The sequence below is a fragment of the Pholis gunnellus genome (genome assembly GCF_910591455.1).
Source record: "Pholis gunnellus genome assembly, chromosome: 13".
NCBI lineage: Eukaryota > Metazoa > Chordata > Actinopteri > Perciformes > Pholidae > Pholis > Pholis gunnellus.
Genome location: NC_136540.1, coordinates 1,333,898 through 1,353,007, shown reverse-complemented (window position 1 = coordinate 1,353,007; position 19,110 = coordinate 1,333,898). Strand labels below are relative to the sequence as shown.

The 19,110-nt window shown below is 41.0% G+C and overlaps 2 protein-coding genes and 1 pseudogene across 3 annotated transcripts in view; 1 reads left to right on the top strand and 2 right to left on the bottom strand.

The window, feature by feature from the left end:
• The window catches only part of LOC306705357 (organic cation/carnitine transporter 2-like), a gene marked incomplete at its 5' end in the record, with an annotated part of 41,287 nt that overhangs the window by 10,610 nt on the left and 11,567 nt on the right, over positions 1–19,110 (top strand). The gene's annotated exons all lie outside the window — the stretch shown is intronic.
• LOC306705354 (organic cation/carnitine transporter 2-like) lies at positions 878–8,225 on the bottom strand. The gene is made up of 11 exons (XM_079172088.1): positions 7,987–8,225; positions 7,310–7,492; positions 7,065–7,168; positions 6,716–6,870; positions 6,385–6,556; positions 4,095–4,227; positions 3,775–3,875; positions 3,349–3,563; positions 2,185–2,367; positions 1,541–1,676; positions 878–1,237 (listed from the first exon to the last, which is right to left on the bottom strand). Exons 1-11 carry the CDS (start codon positions 8,191–8,193, stop codon positions 1,168–1,170), a joined length of 1,659 nt encoding a protein of 552 aa, XP_079028214.1. The 5' UTR covers positions 8,194–8,225; the 3' UTR covers positions 878–1,167.
• Positions 11,491–17,179, bottom strand: LOC306704785 (organic cation/carnitine transporter 2-like; annotated as a pseudogene). The gene is made up of 11 exons: positions 16,973–17,179; positions 16,336–16,519; positions 16,091–16,194; positions 15,740–15,894; positions 15,408–15,579; positions 14,048–14,180; positions 13,733–13,833; positions 13,307–13,521; positions 12,802–12,984; positions 11,911–12,046; positions 11,491–11,554 (listed from the first exon to the last, which is right to left on the bottom strand). The product of its transcript is annotated as an organic cation/carnitine transporter 2-like (transcript).

The following is a 19,110-nucleotide window of genomic DNA, read 5'->3' as shown; positions in this document are numbered from 1 at the left end:
ATTTTGTGCTATTTAGCTTCAATAACATGTTTTCTATCAGCCTAGCGGAAAGAAAACATCCCAAAGAAACATTTAGGTGTTTATTTTACTACTTTGTCTATTTGCATCTGTAGATTTCTCCTAAATTCACCAAACCTTATCATTAGATATTGCCTCATTAGCATATTTAAACATACCATTTCAGAAAACAGGCACAGTGACCCAGGACAATCTGAGCAAAACTGTGTGACGTTTGTAGTGAAAGCTGAGCATTAGTTCATTAATTCAATAAATATGTACACTGCCACTTTAATAGATATTTAAATGTAGACACGGAATCTGATGCATTATTTCAAATAATTCACTTCCTGTCCGCATTGTCATATGCCTGTTAATCATTACTGTAACTGTTTTTTTACTCTAGATGTTGTCAGAAGACACCGTATACACTCACACACAGAGAAGAAAAGGAAAACGCTGCTGACAGGAAGTCTTCAGTTGTCCTTTGAACAAGGAGCCACACCGATATCCGGCTTGAGACGAATAACTGGACAACCTTCACGTCCATGTTTTTGGTAAATAGACACTCGTCAGAAATAACTGAAGAGGATTCTTTTTTTCTGGATTTGTATGCGGCTGCAACAGGACCAAGGAACATGACAGATACAGAAGCAATATAATGTGTGTCTTAAAATATCTCTACGAAACTGGAGTAATGATTTCATTAAAATACTGTCAAATGAAAAGTACAATTGTCTGCACTAAATATGCTCTGCAACAATGCAATTCTTACCATATTCACATGATACTGATGGTCACAGATGTAAAAGATGAAAGTGTGTGTAATTAAAAAAAACAGCAGATAAACATAAATCACAGTTTCTTATATTCTGATAATAATTTAATCAGAACCAGTAGCCAGGTTTAGGGTGTTCTGTTGTAATTTTTACATCATATTTAACACTCATATTTCAGTTCATAATTAATATCTTATTTACATATGTGTGATCTGAGATAACATTCACAGACTGCAAGCACAATTTGATTTACTCCAAAATGTTTGACTCAAGTTTTAGTTCTTTTAATTTCATTTCTTGGTCATGTAATGTGATTAAATCCACTTGTACAGTAGGAACGATGCTAGAGCAACTAGAGGTAATAGCCCGATAGTTATGATTAACTCAACAATCAGAGTCGACTTTCGAAAAGCACCGGAGGTTTTGAATGTTCTCTTCTTGTGATGAAAGGGCACTTTATGCTGTAGTGACAAAAGACAAATGAACAAACCATCATGTGGTTTTCAGAATACAGAAAAATATATATTAAAAAAGCTGCAATCCGAAATTGTTTGTTTTTGTTGGCAAAACTTGGCAGTTGTTTCCATCGTGGTGAATGTCTGCTATATTGTATTTAATGTTCATTTATTTATTCATTTACCAGGACAGTGCACATTAATTAACATTTCAGTTTCCACCTCAATGTTAGCTGGAGAGCTACTTTTGTCTGTAGTCTATATAAGTGTATTGTATACAAAGACGTATGTATTCCTTAAGGAACCCACCTTTCTCTCTTATGCATCTGTTGAATAGTTTGAGGTAGAGGTCGTCCAAAACTCTCTGGCAGGAGGAGAGTAGCAAAGGCAGACACAACAGCCAGAGTCCCCATTACAATATAAGGCAGGTACTTAAAGTATACACCTGTACAAGGAGAAGAGGACATTTGGATGAAGGAAGTCTTTGGTCAGTGTTTATATATATATTTACTGTATGTGAATGAATCAGTGTGTATAGCATCCAAACCAAAAGGTCAAATCGGATGCTTATCTGTTTGAAGCTTCAACAAGGAACTTTCATTTTGTGTTGATTTTGTTGGTCCCTGTGAACAAAAGTGGTGGTGTTTCCAAGCACCAGAGTCCCTTTAAAAAAACTCTTAATTTACTAAGTCTGAACTGATGAGTTTCTGGTGAACCTGCATGGTTTCATCTTTGCATTTTGCACGGAAACTGACCCGGTGGCACCGATGACGAGCATTAAGAATAACTATAGAGAAATAGCCAAACTATGAAGGTCAGAGAGAGGATTCAGTATTAATTTGAGACAGTTTCATAACCGGTTAAAAGTTCCTCACAGTAACTTCAAATGATAATTCAGGTTAAACAAATTGAATAATTACTGAGTAATTACGATAAGAGACCAGTTTACTTACTTAGCTGGAACAAAAAAGGTGCAATGGCACTGCCCACTCTGGCAACAGCACTGCACGTCCCTGTCGCTGTGTTCCTGAGCGCTGTTGGGTAAAGCTCTGCTGTGTAGGCAAACATCAGGGATGTACCGATGGTAATGACAAATTTACCCAGCATCTCCAGAGCAACAGACAGTTCTGATAAACCTGAAAGGAAAGAAGAGTTTGTCTAAGAAAGTCCAGATTTTGAGAAGTAAGATAAATGCATTGAACAAAAAAAAAAGATATCTCTTGCTGTGCTGCATTTTTATCTTCATTCTTGCCTGAAGGCAAGTGAACCAACTTGGCGAAAGTTCAGAACAGAGAACATTGGTGGTCGAGGAGGTGCGCCGACTGGAGGAAGTCGCAAGAAGAGCGAAGGCTGTCTCTCTAGCGAAACAGGGACAATGGATGCGGTGGGAAGGTGTGGAGAGGAGAATGATCAGCTGGAGGGAACTATGGGAAATGGAAGCAACAAAAGAGCTTGCACAGAAGCAAAGCAGCGCGGCTGGAACACTAAACTCTTTCCAGTGGAAGTGGGATTCAGAGGATTTGTGGCTTCTTCGACCATCAGACTGTTGAAAGAGCTGGGAAGCCACGGTCAGGCTCTGCGGCAGACCATCAGGGCAGTCTCAGAGGCGGCTGAAAGAAGCAGCCAGTGGATTTGGATCAAGCGGAATGACCCATGCTGGGCTCCAACTATGTCAGCATAACCCACTTGAGAATTCCCACCTGTTAACCATTCAGTCGTCTACCATTCTCAATGTTGTCAATTTCGAGACAATTGGACATGGCACAGAGGCTGAGGGCTGATCATCCTGCAACTGGTCGCCCTTGGGGAGGGTGTATAGTGTTGAAAGGCTGAAACACCCAATGACACAAGGGAACATTACTAACGATGTGTTCTGGGCCCAACTGTCCCAAAATTCTACAACCTAAAAAACCCCACTTGTCGATCGTCAACCACTTAAAACAAGGTTAATTTCCTGGAAGTGCTCACCACCTTGGCACAAGGGACAGTCAAACATCATGTCCTGTGTTTTTTTATTCTGTTATAGGAGTGCAATGCGTAATCTGTTGAATACTTGTTTAAGGCCTTGCTTGGAACTATAATAATACCGTGATGCACCACGTCATGTCACTGCTTACTTTCAGGCACCAGTTGAATGAAGTACAGCGACACTCCTCCAATGAGCAAAATACAAAAGACAGACAGCCGTCGTGGAACGTATTGCAGCGCCAGCCAGCTGGAAGTGTATGCTGGTACCTCTACAACTGCTGAGAGGAAGCAGCTGATGTAGGGGTTAGCATGAAGTTGGGATGTGTTCAGGGACAGGCCATAGTATCCGGTACTCAGAGTGAACCTGGAGAGACAGAGATACAGACAACAGAGAGCTGTCAAAGGAAATCTGCACAGAAACAGCATTTGACACATGCCATACAATAGCTCCAGTAGCAGACCAAGACCATTAGACTTAAAATTAACAAACAAAACAAAGAGAAAGAAAACTGAAGGAGGACAAAACCAAGTAATACCAGTGCTGTAAATGAGCAAAGGTTATAAAATACACTCACCACAACAGGCACAGAATTACTGTCAAGTTTCTGATGTTTTTTGTCCTCAGCAGGCTGAAGACATTGTGCTGTTCCTTAGGGTGTGTCTTTGTTGCATCAGCCTGCAAGATACAAAACCTCAGTCTCACCAGCAGTTTGGCACATCATTCCACCACTTTGGTCCAGGATTAAATATCTCAACAACTGCTGGAAAATGTGTCATGAAATTTGGCACGTACATTGCTTCCTATGGGATGAATTGTACTAACAATGTGTCTCCTCAAGCACACACATTGTCTCCTGTGTCTAGTCCTACAAGATTAAAGTCAGGGCAGACTTACATGTACGCTGTAATCTTCAAAGATGACCTGTGGAGCCTCGACTTTGTTCATTTTAGCAGCCTTTCTCACTGTGGTCTCAGCCTCCTCCACTCTTCCCTGAGAGAGCAACCAACGAGGAGACTCTGGGATGAACCTGCCTCAGTATTCAACAAAGAAACCAAAATGGTCAGGCTGGATCAGAGGGGCTTAAAATATGGGTGATTACAAGTTAGGATATTTCTCTTGTAAAAAAGCCAAATTGTTACTTTCATCTCCTGACAAGAGCAAAATCATGACGTAATATAAGTTACTGTGGTTCCATCACCCGCAGGGATAGTCGGTGAGGTCGTATCATCAAATGTGAGGCCATATATTTTGGACAATCGGGCAGAGATGTTAACTGATGGCAGGGTAGGCTGGCGGATGGACCTGGTAAACCCAAATGTGTGGATGAGCTGAGCTGGAAGGCAAAGCTTCCAATTTACTAGTTGATCTATGATACAACCTTTCAAGTGACCGAAAGACTAAAATTGCAGCTGAAATTACTTTCCTCCAGTGGCGGGCCGTGCATTTTATACCTGGGCCTTCTGTGCTGTCCTACTACAGTTGAATTACCTCCTAATAACCTCATTATGACACATCAATCCAGCAAACCTAAAGCGGATCCACGCATTCCACCACATAAGAGCACGAGCCATTCAAATACTATTCATAAAATCAACACGATAGACAAATGAACAGTAGTAACGTTACTATGTAAAAAAACAAATGCAGTTTGTCACGTACTGAACCTTAAAGAGTTTAATCCCAGTACATCGTTTTAGTTCCAGTGAGAAGTCCTTCTCGATTCATGGACGCCAGTGATGACAGTCGAGCCTCCCCAGTTGTATTTCGCTGGTCTGCTGCGTCAGGTTCGCAGCGGAGCCGGGATCCCACCTCCGCCGGGGCGCCCCACCGGCCGGTGCAGACCGCACACCGGGCCGCGGTTGTGGAGCTGTTTCCCTGCGAAAGTGTTCGTTGAGTTGTAGATCCACTCGAGTCTCTCCAAAAGTTTTCAAATGCTATGGTGTCCTCAGGTTAGTGTAGCATAGCTCCAAACCCAGCCATAAAATGTGCAACGCTTCTCCGACGCTGTCAGCAAGAAATACCATTCATATAAATCATTTTCCTGGCTGGGTCAGGGCTGCCAGCTGTGGCGTGGACTGACCATTTCTTACGATGTCCAGCTTTTCCTGAAATGTCCTTTCTTGAGAAAGGCGTTAATGGGAAACTCTCTTTACAATGATGGCAAAACAAAGCTAGGTAAAAAAATAAATAAACTACACCAAGCAAAATCCTACAATTTTCATAATTTCATCCATTTCTTTCAATTTGAACTCTTACTCCTCCAACTAAGTTCTGCTGGCGAGTTAAGTTTCGTTTCACAATAGTCACATGCTTGCCCACTGACCAATCACAGCGCACACTGCACCCCACTGCAGAGCTGCACCTGCAAACTGAGCTGCACGTAATGCTGACATAGTTGTAGGCCAGCTAGCCGCTCTGGCATGCCAAAGAATACGCCCAACATGTCAAACTAAAGATCTGATTGGTTGAACACTATGACAATCAACAATATCGTCCCCATTCACTTAAACTGCAAAGGGATTCACTTGTGAGTCTGCAGGCCTCGGGCCTCTCTTCTACCTAGAGACACAGGTGAGATTTGATTGGATAAAAGCTCTACTTAAAACAAGCTGCCCTGGAAGCAGAGCAACTGAGGAGCACAGTAGCTGTGCAATGAGAAAATAAGATAATGGGAAAAATATTTTTATAAATTATAATACATGTAGTGTATTTAAGAAAACATATAAAATGATACAATAGCTATAACTTTGTGATTCTGTTTAGGCCAGCATAGAAGGCTTTGCAGGCCCTGACGGCCCACCACTGCTTTCCTCCATAGGGTGGTTTGCCTCAACTTCTGAGATAGCAAGAGGGGTTCAGACATTAGGAAAGATCTCAATGAGCCGTTTCGCCTTCGCATCATTAAGAGCATTCGGGCATCTGATCAGGATGCCATCAGGGCACTTGCCTTTGGAGGTTTTCTGGGAATGTCCAACTGGTAGAAGACCATAAACATGCTGGAGGGATTATACATCTCATCGGGCCTTGGAACCCCTAAAGATTCCTCAGGAAGAGCTGGACAACGTTACTGAGGTGAGGGGTATCTGAAATATCTTGCTTAGCCATCTGCCAATGCCAACCAGCCCTGGATAAGGGGAAGTAAATAGATGGATGAAAACATTTTCTCGTCATGAGTACAACCTACCACCAGAGTGGGATGTAGAGCAGGCCAGGCAGAGAGATAGCCAACAGGAGAGATTTCCAGTCCCTTAAAAAGTAAGCAAAAAGAGGCAGCATCATGTAGCCAATGGCAAAACCCAGACACACACCCAGTGAGGAGAACAGGACCCGTACATTTCCAGTCAAGATCTCATTGCCTGAAAGAGAGAGAAATGCATGACAAAAGGGCGGGTAAATAAGTCAAGTTATTAGTAACAAGTGAAACAACTTGCACAGTACACACAATATAAGTATCAACATCACTGACTAGAGAAGAGTATTATTTGTTGTTGTAAAGCACGAAATGTTCACATTACCCAGCACAAAAGCAGATACATAGTTGGAGATCTGTCCCAAACCACTGATGAAGAGGAGGATGATGAACACCATCCATGAAGGTGAAAAGATTTGAACAAAAGTAAAAATTGTCTGAACTGCCATGGTGGCAAAGAAAACAGGCTTTCTTCCAAACCTAGAATGAGAAATCAAACAACGAAATAACAGTAAATTAAAAGATTTTGTTTAATTGTTTACAGTACAGGTTGCTAAAGATTCCTTTTTTTTTTCGTTTGGCAAAAGTCAAGCAAGGACATTTTTAGGAAGAATAAAAAGGTTTTATGAATATGGTGTGTATATAATTTCATTATGAGATGGTGTATTCAGTACCTGTCTGAGAGCTGTCCTGAGAAGAAGGATCCAACAAGAACTCCCAGGAAGAACATTGTTGAGGTGAACGGCTGCTTCCACTGGTCTCGGCACACCAGGTCAAACTGGAGAATCCATGCATAAATAGAAAAATCAATCAAACATTTCCTTCCTAAGTAAACATACAGTGTATGTGTTCCATTGAGGTTTATTGATTTATTATAGTTCAGTTACTGAACTGTAGTGTCATATTCAGTATGACTCACCTCAGAGACGATGGTGGACTGGTAGATGTCTCTGCTGTAGCTCCACCCGTCCACACATCCCTCCTGCTCCAGGTCAGTGATGTTGACGTCCCTCCCAGGAATGAATCCCTGAGCAGAGAGATTTCTGACCACATCCAGCCTGAACCTGCTGCATCTGCTCAGCTGCTGTTTCCCATTCACCACCTCACAGTCACAATGACACAAACTACGTTAGTGTCATTCGTAACATTTCACATAACACCCTGAACTGTAGCCGGACCGCTTTATTTCTTCAACTTTATACAGCAGCTGCAGAAGAATACATCAACTTCAAAGCTACACATTTGATCATCAAAGTATTGTAATATAATAACAATTATGTCAAAAGTTCTAAAGTTCCCAAATCAGTGAAGAATGTTTGACGCTGATAATCTATATACATAAAGAAAGATTTAATTTACATTTTGTGCATGAAAAAGTTCATCATAAACTATTGCTCTATTAGATAATTAGCTTAAAAACATCACAGCAAATACATAATATATGTTTTTAGCAATATTGTATAAAATACTTTGCAGTGAGACTTTTCTTTTTCTGCCTCTCGCTTTTGGAATTGTTGAATACTTGAAACTTAAAGCACAACTGCAATACTCTCCCCTTTTTTTTTTTCAAGGAGCTGTGATCAAAAACTAAATTACCTCCATCGGGATGATTGCATGAAGCCAATCTTGGGTCAGGTTGACCTCAGGAACCAGGCAGTGGTGGCTGGGAGTGTCAGCCAAGAAGACAACAGAGAAAGCACCGTATCCATTGGGCAAGATGCTGGCAGAGAGCAGGAAGAAGACAACCTGCTGGAAACGTCCCCACTGGCCCAGAAAAGCTACAGAGTCATCATAATCCTTCATGGTCTCAGAATCCTAACCGTCCCCTCCACTGTGTTTATTGTGTTTACTAGTTTTTCTACTCCACCGGAAAATAAGATAGTGGTTTGCCCTCCCCTCAACTGCTGTGCAAGCCGCGCCTTGGAGGCAACTTCAATAAACATGCATGCCAAAGCAAAAAGTTAAACTGGAGATTTTTTTCTCGAGTAGTACTTTGCACCAAGGACTGCCAGCCATAGTTGCCAGGGATACAAACATGGAGGCTATAAAGAGTAAACAAATGACAAAAAAGCTGCAATGTCAGTTCTCAAAGCAACATTTTTGTTAGTCTCAGGTTAAACATTACAAAGACAATAAAACATTTCATGTTGAATGTTGACCTGTCACGTGTTAGCTTTCCAAACACAAGTGGGTGTGTGAGTGAGTGTTTCGTCTGTATTAATTTTCCCATCGAGGATAATAAACCTGAAGCCTGTATATCAAGGCCGTAGCCACAGAGTCAACATGTTTTTACAAACAGACCCAGACAGCACTGACGTGGGTTGTTAGTGTTCGTCGGTTTAAATGAACTTTTTTATGTTTTATTGTATTTTTAACCATAATGTCTCATATTGTCTTGTATAATATTGCTCAAGAACAACCAGTTATTTCTGAAATCAAAAGTGATTTAGACGACGTAACACTCTAATGAAACAGAGACTGAACATCAACACTACTTCGATCACAAACCACGCTCAAAACTGCAGTACCATAATATAATGTTAGCACTGTTAATATTTGTATGATTATAAATACATTTGTGAATGATTTATTCATATTTTTTAATCAATATATTTGCAGGGCTTCACTATTAATATATAAATGAGATTAAAAGAATCATTTATATTTATGTAACCAAAAGACATTTAGATTAGGAATTGTTGTACAAAATGTCTAAGTTAGAGGCAGAAACAGATATCTTAGTGGGGACTCATCCTACACCCCCCCTTCCCCCATGCACTGATCCTGTATAAGATGTACACAGACTACACACCGGCTCTTCATCCCACAGACTGCACACAGGCACTCTGTGTGGTGATTGAACCTTCTCTGCGCAGAGAATAAATTCTCCAAAGACAAACTTTCTTTTCTCAATATGCCTTATTTCAGTATTCAGTATTATTGGACTCACTCTGTACTATTATATAGTTTTTCCACCACCGCAGTGCTCGGCTTTACTGCACTAGTTTTCACAACCTGCACTGAAAACGCTGCCATCATCCAAGTGTAAAAGTTCCAGGTCAGCCAGCCACACTGACTCAGGACAATCTGAGCAAAACTGTGTGAGGTTTGTAGTGAAGGCTGAGCATTAGTTCATTGATAGAATACATATTTACACTGGGTGGCACTTCAATAGATATTTAAAAGTAGAAAAGCAATCTAATTAATTTTTCATAAAACAGTTCACTTCCTGTCAGCATTGTTATGTGTCTGTTTATCATTACTGTAACTAACTGTTTTTACTCTAGATGTTGTCAGAAGACACCGTATACACTCACACACAGCGAAGAAAAGGAAATCGCTGCTGACAGGAAGTCTTCAGTTGTCCTTTGAACAATTGTCTGCACTAAATATGCTCTGCAGCAATGTAATTGTTACCATACTCACATGATACTGATGGTCACAGATGTAAAAGATGTAAAACATAAAACCAGTGGCGGGCCGTGCCTTCTATACCTAGGCCTTCTGTGCTGTCCTACTGAGCTATGGTTATTTGTTTCTAGGGGTGTAACAATACATGTTTTCGTATTAAACTGTTCGGTACGAGGCTTACGAACTGAACAATACATTTGAATAATACTAGTGCATTTGGAAAATGCAGACGCTTAAATTGTGGGAAATATAATGTTTTCGGTGGACTGCGCTCACGTAGGAGACAACGGGCTGTGTGACCTTTTGAACCTGGAACAATAACAAAAAACAGCTGAGGCACCGCACGTGCCTTCAGGGAGGCTAAGCTAACTAGCTTAGCGGGGAAACAATAGCAGTTAGCTGTTCCTTACTGATTCAAACAGAGAATCAAATGTCCGAAATAACCCCGCGATGACGGGACGCTTCGTCATTAACGGACAAGTCAGAATCAATGTAATTAACACAATGACCAAAACCAGTCACATATATTTATATGACAAGATAAAATGTCAAGCATGACAAATCAACCCAGCAACACTGCAGGGCTAGAGTACGAGCCATTCATATTATTCATAAAAACGACAAGATAGAAAATGAACACAGGAGTAGCGCTTCTGCAGAAAAGCAGTTGACTTGCCAAAGCTGCTGTTCCCTTAAAGACAAAGTCCATCCTCCTTTCTTTGTTAACATAGTCCGTAACTCCCAAATCCATTTCTCCTCCTTCAGCCGTTGAGTGTTAAAAAAACAAAGCTAGGTAAAAAAAATAAAAAATCTACACCAAGCAAAACGCTATATATGTCCTAACTTCTCTTATACATGTTTCAACCTGAACTCTTACTAAACACTAAGATCTGCTAGCTAGCTTTCTGTTTGACAAAAGTCACGCTGTCCCACTGACCAATCACGGCGCACATTAGTGCAGACGTACTTAGGAGGCTACCTCGGTTCCACTGGCACGTCAAAGAATACGCCCAACATGTCAAACTAAAGATCTGATTGGTTGAAGACTATGACAATCAACAGTATCATCCCCATTTACTTAAACTGCAAAGGCTCTCTAGCGGGCATCGGGCCTCTCTCCTTACATAGAGAAACAGGGGCTGATTGGATATAAGCTCTCCATAAAACAAGTTGTGCTGGAAGCAGAGCAATTGAGGAAGACAGGAGCTGTGCAATGAGAAAATAAGCTAATGGGAAAAAAATTATAATACTTCGAGTGTATTTGTGAAAAATTATTAAATGATAAAATAGCTATAACTTTGTGATTCTGTTTAGGCCAGCAGAGAAGGCTTAGCTGGCCCTGACGGCCCACCACTGCATAAAACACAGTTTCTTCTATTCTGATAACAATTTAATCAGAACCAGTAGCCACGTTTAGGGTGTTTTGGTGTATTTTTACATCATATTTAACACTCGCATATTTCAGTTCATAATTAATATCTTATTTACATATGTGTGATCTGAGATAACATGCACAGACTGCAAGCACAATTTGATTTACTCCAAAATGTTTGACTCAAGTTTTAATTCTTTTAATTTAATTTCTTGGTCATGTAGTGTGATTAAATCCACTTGTACAGTAGGAACGATGCTAGTGCAAATAGAGGTAATAGCCCAACAGTTATCAATAACTAATTTAAACAATCAGACTCAACTTTCGAAAAGCACCGGAGGTTTTGAATGTTCTCTTCTTGTGATGAAAGGGCACTTTATGCTGTAGTGACAAAAGACAAATAAACAAACCATCATCTGGTTTTCAGAATACAGAAAAAAACGTTTTTAAAATAATGCAATGTTTGAATATCTTTTCACTTCTGTTCGTTTTTGTTGCTATTTTCTTGCCTGAACAACCAGCACCTGTTGCAGTTTAAGTACAATAACTTGGTAGTTTTTTCAGCATAGTGAATGTCTGCTATGATATATTCAATGTTCATTTATTCATTTACCAGGACAGTGCACATTAATTAACATTTCAGTTTCCACCTCAATGTTAGCTGGAGAGCTACTTTTGTCTGTAGTCTATATAAGTGTATTGTATACAAAGACGTATGTATTCCTTAAGGAACCCACCTTTCTCTCTTATGCATCTGTTGAATAGTTTGAGGTAGAGGTCGTCCAAAACTCTCTGGCAGGAGGAGAGTAGCAAAGGCAGACACAACAGCCAGAGTCCCCATTACAATATAAGGCAGGTACTTAAAGTATACACCTGTACAAGGAGAAGAGGACATTTGGATGAAGGCAGTCCTTGGTCAGTGTTTTTTGTACACTGTAGATATTTACTGTATGTAAATGAATCAGTGTGTATAGCATCCAAACTAAAAATAGGTGAAATCAGATGCAGATCTGTTTGAAGCTACAACAAGGAACTTTAATTTTGTGTTAATTTTGTTGGTCCCTGTGGACAAAAGTGGTGGTGTTTCCAAGCACCAGAGTCCCTTTAGAAAAACTCTTATTTTATTGCAGCAGGGTCTGACAGTCTGCTCCGCTTAGTCCTGGTTCTCACGTGACTCCCTTCCCTCTTGTTGGCTACCGGGGGGACCGGCGGAGCAATAGGGTGACGCTCTGCTTCTGGCCGGATTTGGAGACGCTGCTGCTGCCGGGAGCAGAGCTCTCCTCCACCTGCTAGAGCTCTGACTGCAGGTCGAAGGCTGCAGTGAAGCCGAATTTTGTCGCTGCCGGAGCCCCAACTGCATTCTGAACTGATGAGTTTCTGGTGAACCTGCATGGTTTCATCTGTGTAATTTGCACGGAAACCGACCCGGTGGCACCGATGACAAGCATTAAGAATAACTATAGAAAAATCTATGAAGGTCATGTAGAGGATTTAGTATTCATTTGAGACTGTTTCATAACCAGTTTCATAACCGGTTAAAAGTTCCTCACAGTAACTTCAAATGATAATTCAGGTTAAACAAATTAAATAATCACTGAGTAATTACGATAAGAGACCAGTTTACTCACTTAGCTGTAACAAAAAAGGTGCAACAGAAGTGCCCACTTTGGCAACAGCACTGCATATCCCTGTCGCTGTGTTCCTGAGCGCTGTTGGGTAAAGCTCTGCTGTGTAGGCATAGATCAGGGATGTACCGATAGTAATGACAAATTTACCCAGCATCTCCAGAGCTACAGACAGTTCTGATAAACCTGAAAGAAAAGAAGAGTTTGTCTAAGAAAGTCCCTGAATGATCCACTCTGCAGTAGATTAAATGCATTTGTGTTAACACAGCCAAGTCAACTGTCGACAATGGAGTTGCGTTGTGTGTAATGTGGGCACCAGATTTTGAGAAGGAAGATAAATGCATTGAACAAATAAAAAAATATATCTCTGGTTGTGCTGCATTTTTATCTTCATTCTAAATGTTATAGGAGTGCAATGCTGAATCTGTTGAATACTCGTTTAAGGGTTAAAAATATTTGCTTGGAACTATAATAATACCGTGATGCACCACATCATGTCACTGCTTACTTCCAGGCACCAGCTGAAGGAAGTACAGCGACACTCCTCCAATGAGCAAAATGCAAAAGACAGACAGCCGTCGTGGAACGTATTGCAGCGCCAGCCAGCTGGAAGTGTACGCTGGTACCTCTACAGCTGCTGAGAGGAAGCAGCTGATGTAGGGGTTAGCATGAAGTTGGGATGTGTTCAGGGACAGGCCATAGTATCCGGTACTCAGAGTGAACCTGGAGAGACAGAGATACAAACAACAGAGAGCTTTCAATGGAAATCTGCACAGAAACAGCATTTGACACATGCCATACAGTAGCTCCAGTAGCAGACCAAGACCATTAGACTTAAAATTAACAAACAAAACAGAGAGAAAGAAAACTGAAGAAGGACAAAACCAAGTAATATCAGTGGTGTAAATGAGCAAAGGTTATACAATACACTCACCACAACAGGCACAGAATTACTGTCAAGTTTCTGATGTTTTTTATCCTCAGCAGGCTGAAGACATTGTGCTGTTCCTTAGGGTGTGTCTTTGTTGCATCAGCCTGCAAGATACAAAAGCTCAGTCTCACCAGCAGTTTGGCACATCATTCCACCACTTTGCTCCAGGATTAAATATCTCAACAACTGCTGGAAAATGTGTCATGAAATTTGGCACGTACATTGCTTCCTATGAATTGTAACAACAATGTGTCTCCTCAAGCACACACATTGTCTCCTGTGTCTAGTTCTACACGATTAAAGTCAGGGCAGACTTACATGTACGCTATAATCTTCAAAGATGACCCGTGGAGCCTCGACTTTGTTCATTTTAGCAGCCTTTCTCACTGTGGTCTCAGCCTCCTCCACTCTTCCCTGAGAGAGCAACCAACGAGGAGACTCTGGGATGAACCTGCCTCAGTATTCAACAGAGAAATAAAAAGGTTCAGGCTGGATCAGAGGGGCTTAAAATATGAGTGATTACAAGTTAGGATATTTCTCTTGTAAGAAAGCAAACTTGTTATTTTCATCTACTGACCAGAGCAAAATCATGACATTTATGGTGTAATATAAGGTACTGTGGTTCCATCACCCGCAGGGATAGTCAGTGGGGTGTTTAGCGGTCACTTAGGGTTGTTGACCCCTTGCATCACAGACTGGCTCTGGGGATGTGGAACATCCTTTTTTTAGCGGGAAAGGAATTAGAGTTGGTGCATCACGTTGAGCGATATACAGTCAGGGCCATAACTATTTGGACTGTGACACAATTTTCAAGTCATCCAGGGTGAGAGGTGCCAGACGGACGTGGGGATACTGGCAGCTGGCTGAGTACTGTGATGTTGAAGAGGGTTGCCTCTATGCCAATGCAGGTCACTGAGGGTAAATCTTTGACTGCCGTTTGGTTCATAAGCTTAGAGAATCCGCCCTTCTTGGAGTCCGTCCATAACAAACACCATGTTCAATCAGAGGGTTATTCATAAGTGTACTTCATACTAGAACACCCTCGGCCAAAGATTGATGATCGACTTTGTGGTCGTATCATCAAATGTGAGGCCATATATTTTGGACAATCCGGCAGAGATGTCAACTGATGGCGGGGTAGGCTGCCGGATGGACCTGGTAAACCCAAATGTGTGGATGAGCTGAGCTGGAAAGCAAAGCTTCCAATTCATTAGTTGATCTATGTTTCAACCTTTCAAGTGACCGAAAGACTAAAATTGCAGCTGAAATTAGTGTCCTCGGTTGGGCGGTTGGGCTCAACTTCATAGATAGCAAGAGGGGCTAAGACATTAGGAAGGATCTCAAAGGGCCGTTTCGCCTTCGATTCAATAAGAGCTTTCGGGCATCTCATCAGGATGCCATCAGGGCACTTGCCTTTGGAGGTTTTCTGGGAATGTCCAACTGGTAGAAGACCATAAACATGCTGGAGGGATTATATATCCCATCTGGCCTTGGAACCCCTAAAGATCTCCAGGAAGAGCTGGAAAACGTTGCTGAGGTGACGGGTATCTGAACTATCTTGCATAGCCATCTGCCAATGCCAACCAGCCACGCAAAAGGGGAAGTAAAAAAAAATGGATGGATGGATGGTATGGTAAACTTCACATGAACACATTTTCTCGTCATGAGTACAACCTACCACCAGAGTGGGATGTAGAGCAGGCCAGGCAGAGAGATAGCCAACAGGAGAGATTTCCAGTCCCTTAAAAAGTAAGCAAAAAGAGGCAGCATCATGTAGCCAATGGCAAAACCCAGACACACACCCAGTGAGGAGAACAGGACCCGTACATGTCCAGTCAAGATCTCATTGCCTGAAAGAGAGAGAAATGCATGACAAAAGGGCGGGTAAATAAGTCAAGTTATTAGTAACAAGTGAAACAACTTGCACAGTACACAATATGTATCAACATCACTGAGAAGAGTATAGAAGAGTATTATTTGTTGTTGTAAAGCACAAAATGTTCACATTACCCAGCACAAAAGCAGATACATAGTTGGAGATCTGTCCCAAACCACTGATAAAGAAGAGGATGACGAACACCATCCATGAAGGTGAAAAGATTTGAACAAAAATAAAAATTGTCTGAACTGCCATGGTGGCAAAGAAAACAGGCTTTCTTCCAAACCTAGAATGAGAAATCAAACAACGAAATAACAGTAAATTAAAAGATTCTGTTTACAGTACAGGTTGCTCAAGATTCCTTTTTGTAAACTGTGTTTTTCGTTTGGCAAAAGTTAAGCAGGGACATTTTCAGGAAGAATGAAAATGTTTTATGAATATGGTGTGTATGTAATTGAATTTTGAGATGGTGTATTCAGTACCTGTCTGAGAGCTGTCCTGAGAAGAAGGATCCAACAAGAACTCCCAGGAAGTAAATTGTTGAGGTGAACGGCTGCTTCCACTGGTCTCGGCACACCAGGTCAAACTTGAGAATCCATGCATAAATAGAAAAATCAATCAAACATTTCCTTCCTAAGTAAACATACAGTGCATGGGTTCCATTCAGGTTCAATGATTTATTATAGTTCAGTTACTGAACTGTAGTGTCATATTCAGTATGACTCACCTCAGAGACGATGGTGGACTGGTAGATGTCTCTGCTGTAGCTCCACCCGTCCAGAACATCCCTCCTGCTCCAGGTCAGTGATGTTGACGTCCCTCCCAGGAATGAGTCCCTGAGCAGAGAGATTTCTGACCACATCCAGCCTGAACCTGCTGCATCTGCTCAGCTGCTGTTTCCCATTCACCACCTCACAGTCACAATGACACAAACTACGTTAGTGTCATTCGTAACATTTCACATAAAACCCTGAACTGTAGCCGGACCGCTTTATAAGACTTCTTAAACTTTATACAGCAGCTGCAGAAAAATACATCAACTTCAAAGCTACATATTTCATCATCAAAGTATTGTAATATAATAACAATTCTGTCAAAACAACAGTAATTTCACTAAAAGCCTGAACTCACAAATATCTAAAGTTCTCATGCTGGTCTTGACGCTGATAAACAATATACATGTAAAAAAGAAAGATTTAATTTACATTTTTTGCATGAAAAAAATCATCATTAGCTATTGATCTAATAGATAATCAGCCTAAAAATATCACAGTAAATTCAAAATATGTGTTTTAGCAATATTGCAAAACTGCTATACTCTACCTTTTTTTTTTTCAAGGAGCTGTGATCAAAAACTAAATTACCTCCATCGGGATGATTGCATGAAGCCAATCTTGGGTCAGGTTGACGTCAGGAACCAGGCAGTGGTGGCTGGGAGTGTCAGCCAAGAAGACAACAGAGAAAGCACCGTATCCATTGGGCAAGATGCTGGCAGAGAGCAGGAAGAAGACAACCTGCTGGAAACGTCCCCACTGGCCCAGAAAAGCTACAGAGTCATCATAATCCTTCATGGTCTCAGAATCCTCACCGTCCCCTCCACTGTGTTTATTGTGTTTACTAGTTTTTCTACTCCACCGGAAAATAAGATAGTGGTTTGCCCTCCCCTCAACTGCTGTGCAAGCCACGCCTTGTAGGAAACTCGAAAAAACATGCATGCTAAAGCAAAAAGTTTAACAGATTTCTCAAGTAGTTCTTTGCATCAAGGACAGACAGCCATAGCTGTCAGGGATACAAACATGGAGGCTATAAAGAGTAAACGAATCCCATATGTCCGTCCAAACAAATGCCAAAAGATAAAGCTGCAGTGTCACAGTTCTCAAAGCCAAATTCCTATTCTGTTTTTTATTGTCAGGTTAATTAAACATTACAAAGAAAGTAAAACATTTAATGCTGTGGTGAAAAAACTCATTGACCTGTCACACAAGTGGGTGTGTAAGTGAATGTTTCGTTGGTGTTTTTAATTTCGCAATGAGGATAATAAACCTGAAGCCTGTTGAGGATCGAACTGCCGATCTTTTGACTGAAGGACGACCCTGCTCTACCACTGATCCACAGTCACCACAAAATACACATTTAGGGGTTTATTTAACTGCTTTTTCACATTGCATCTGTCGATTTCTCCTAAATTCATCAAGTTAGCATTAGATAATGCCTAATTTCTATATCTACACATAACATTTCAGAACATTTGTAATACAACAAATATTCCTCTTGATGTAAGTAATCAATTGGAGAAGTTTCATGGTGATATATATTAATTATTTTTTTTTAACCTATTCAGCTGACGTACCTTTCAAATGTATGTCATTTTACAAAACATATCTTTAACCTGTTACCACTCCTGTAAAAATCTCCTAAAACGCCTATCCAAGGCATACCCAAAGTAAATTGAAAGCTGTTCTTGAACCATATGGAGCACATGCATGGTTTTGGTCTCTTTTGAAAGGTAACACTGAAGTTTTTTCAGTCAGAATCACTGTAAGTGCTACTGGCATTAAATAATATAAGTTTGAACACACTGAAGGAGAAGGTTTTTATTTCCGCCTGAATATTTCTTTGCAAACTGATGCCTGCAGATGACTATAGCTGGGACTTGCTAGCTGGAAAACACAATGGGACCACAGTATGAAGCCTGACCTAGTACAAAATCTAATATGATAACAATACCACACAAAATGAATATTTTAGACATGTCTTACTAAGAGTATGTCTGGGCGCTTCCCAAAAAAGGACATTTGGAGACCCTTAGTAATCATAGTAACATACCTAGCCCGTTGTTGGGGAAAATCTAAATGACTAATGATAAGGTGTGCTTAAAAAGCTTGGTGTCCTTATGTGTCCTTGTTGTGTGAACTTCCTCTGACATTAAGCGCCACAGTTGTTTAGTCTATCCGAAAGAACACTCAGCACTGCTTGTAATGGTAAATAAAGTTGTAGAGGGCGTCAATACTTCATGGCATCTTCCGATGATCAAAGTGACCATTGCTCTTATGAGTGACTCTTGATCTTATGTGCTTACAAATGCGGTGTTAGGAAGTGATTACTTTTATGGCGTCCTGCTAGACTTAGCGGGCTTCCTTTTCTCACTCAGGACGACCACTGTCTATTCTTCTTAGGTGTCAAGGCCTGCTGAGAGGGACCTCTCAGCAGGATGTTCTGAAGTAGAAGGATAACAAAGAACTGTGGAAGCGTGGAGGTGAGGGCAGAGCAATGTTATGGCTCAAACCTCCTCCTGATTGCGAGAAAGTGACCTTCATTGAAAACCAAATGTTCTAGTGAAGTTACAAACACTTTGTTCTTTTGACGCCATATGTATTGTATTGTGTAGGTGTCACCTCCTGTGACAGAATGCTAAACAAGTTTATATACCGGTGTCTCAGAGCCAGACCTCTGAGCAGTCTTGGCACATTGTTGTATGTGTTCAACCCTGTCTCCTTCTTTG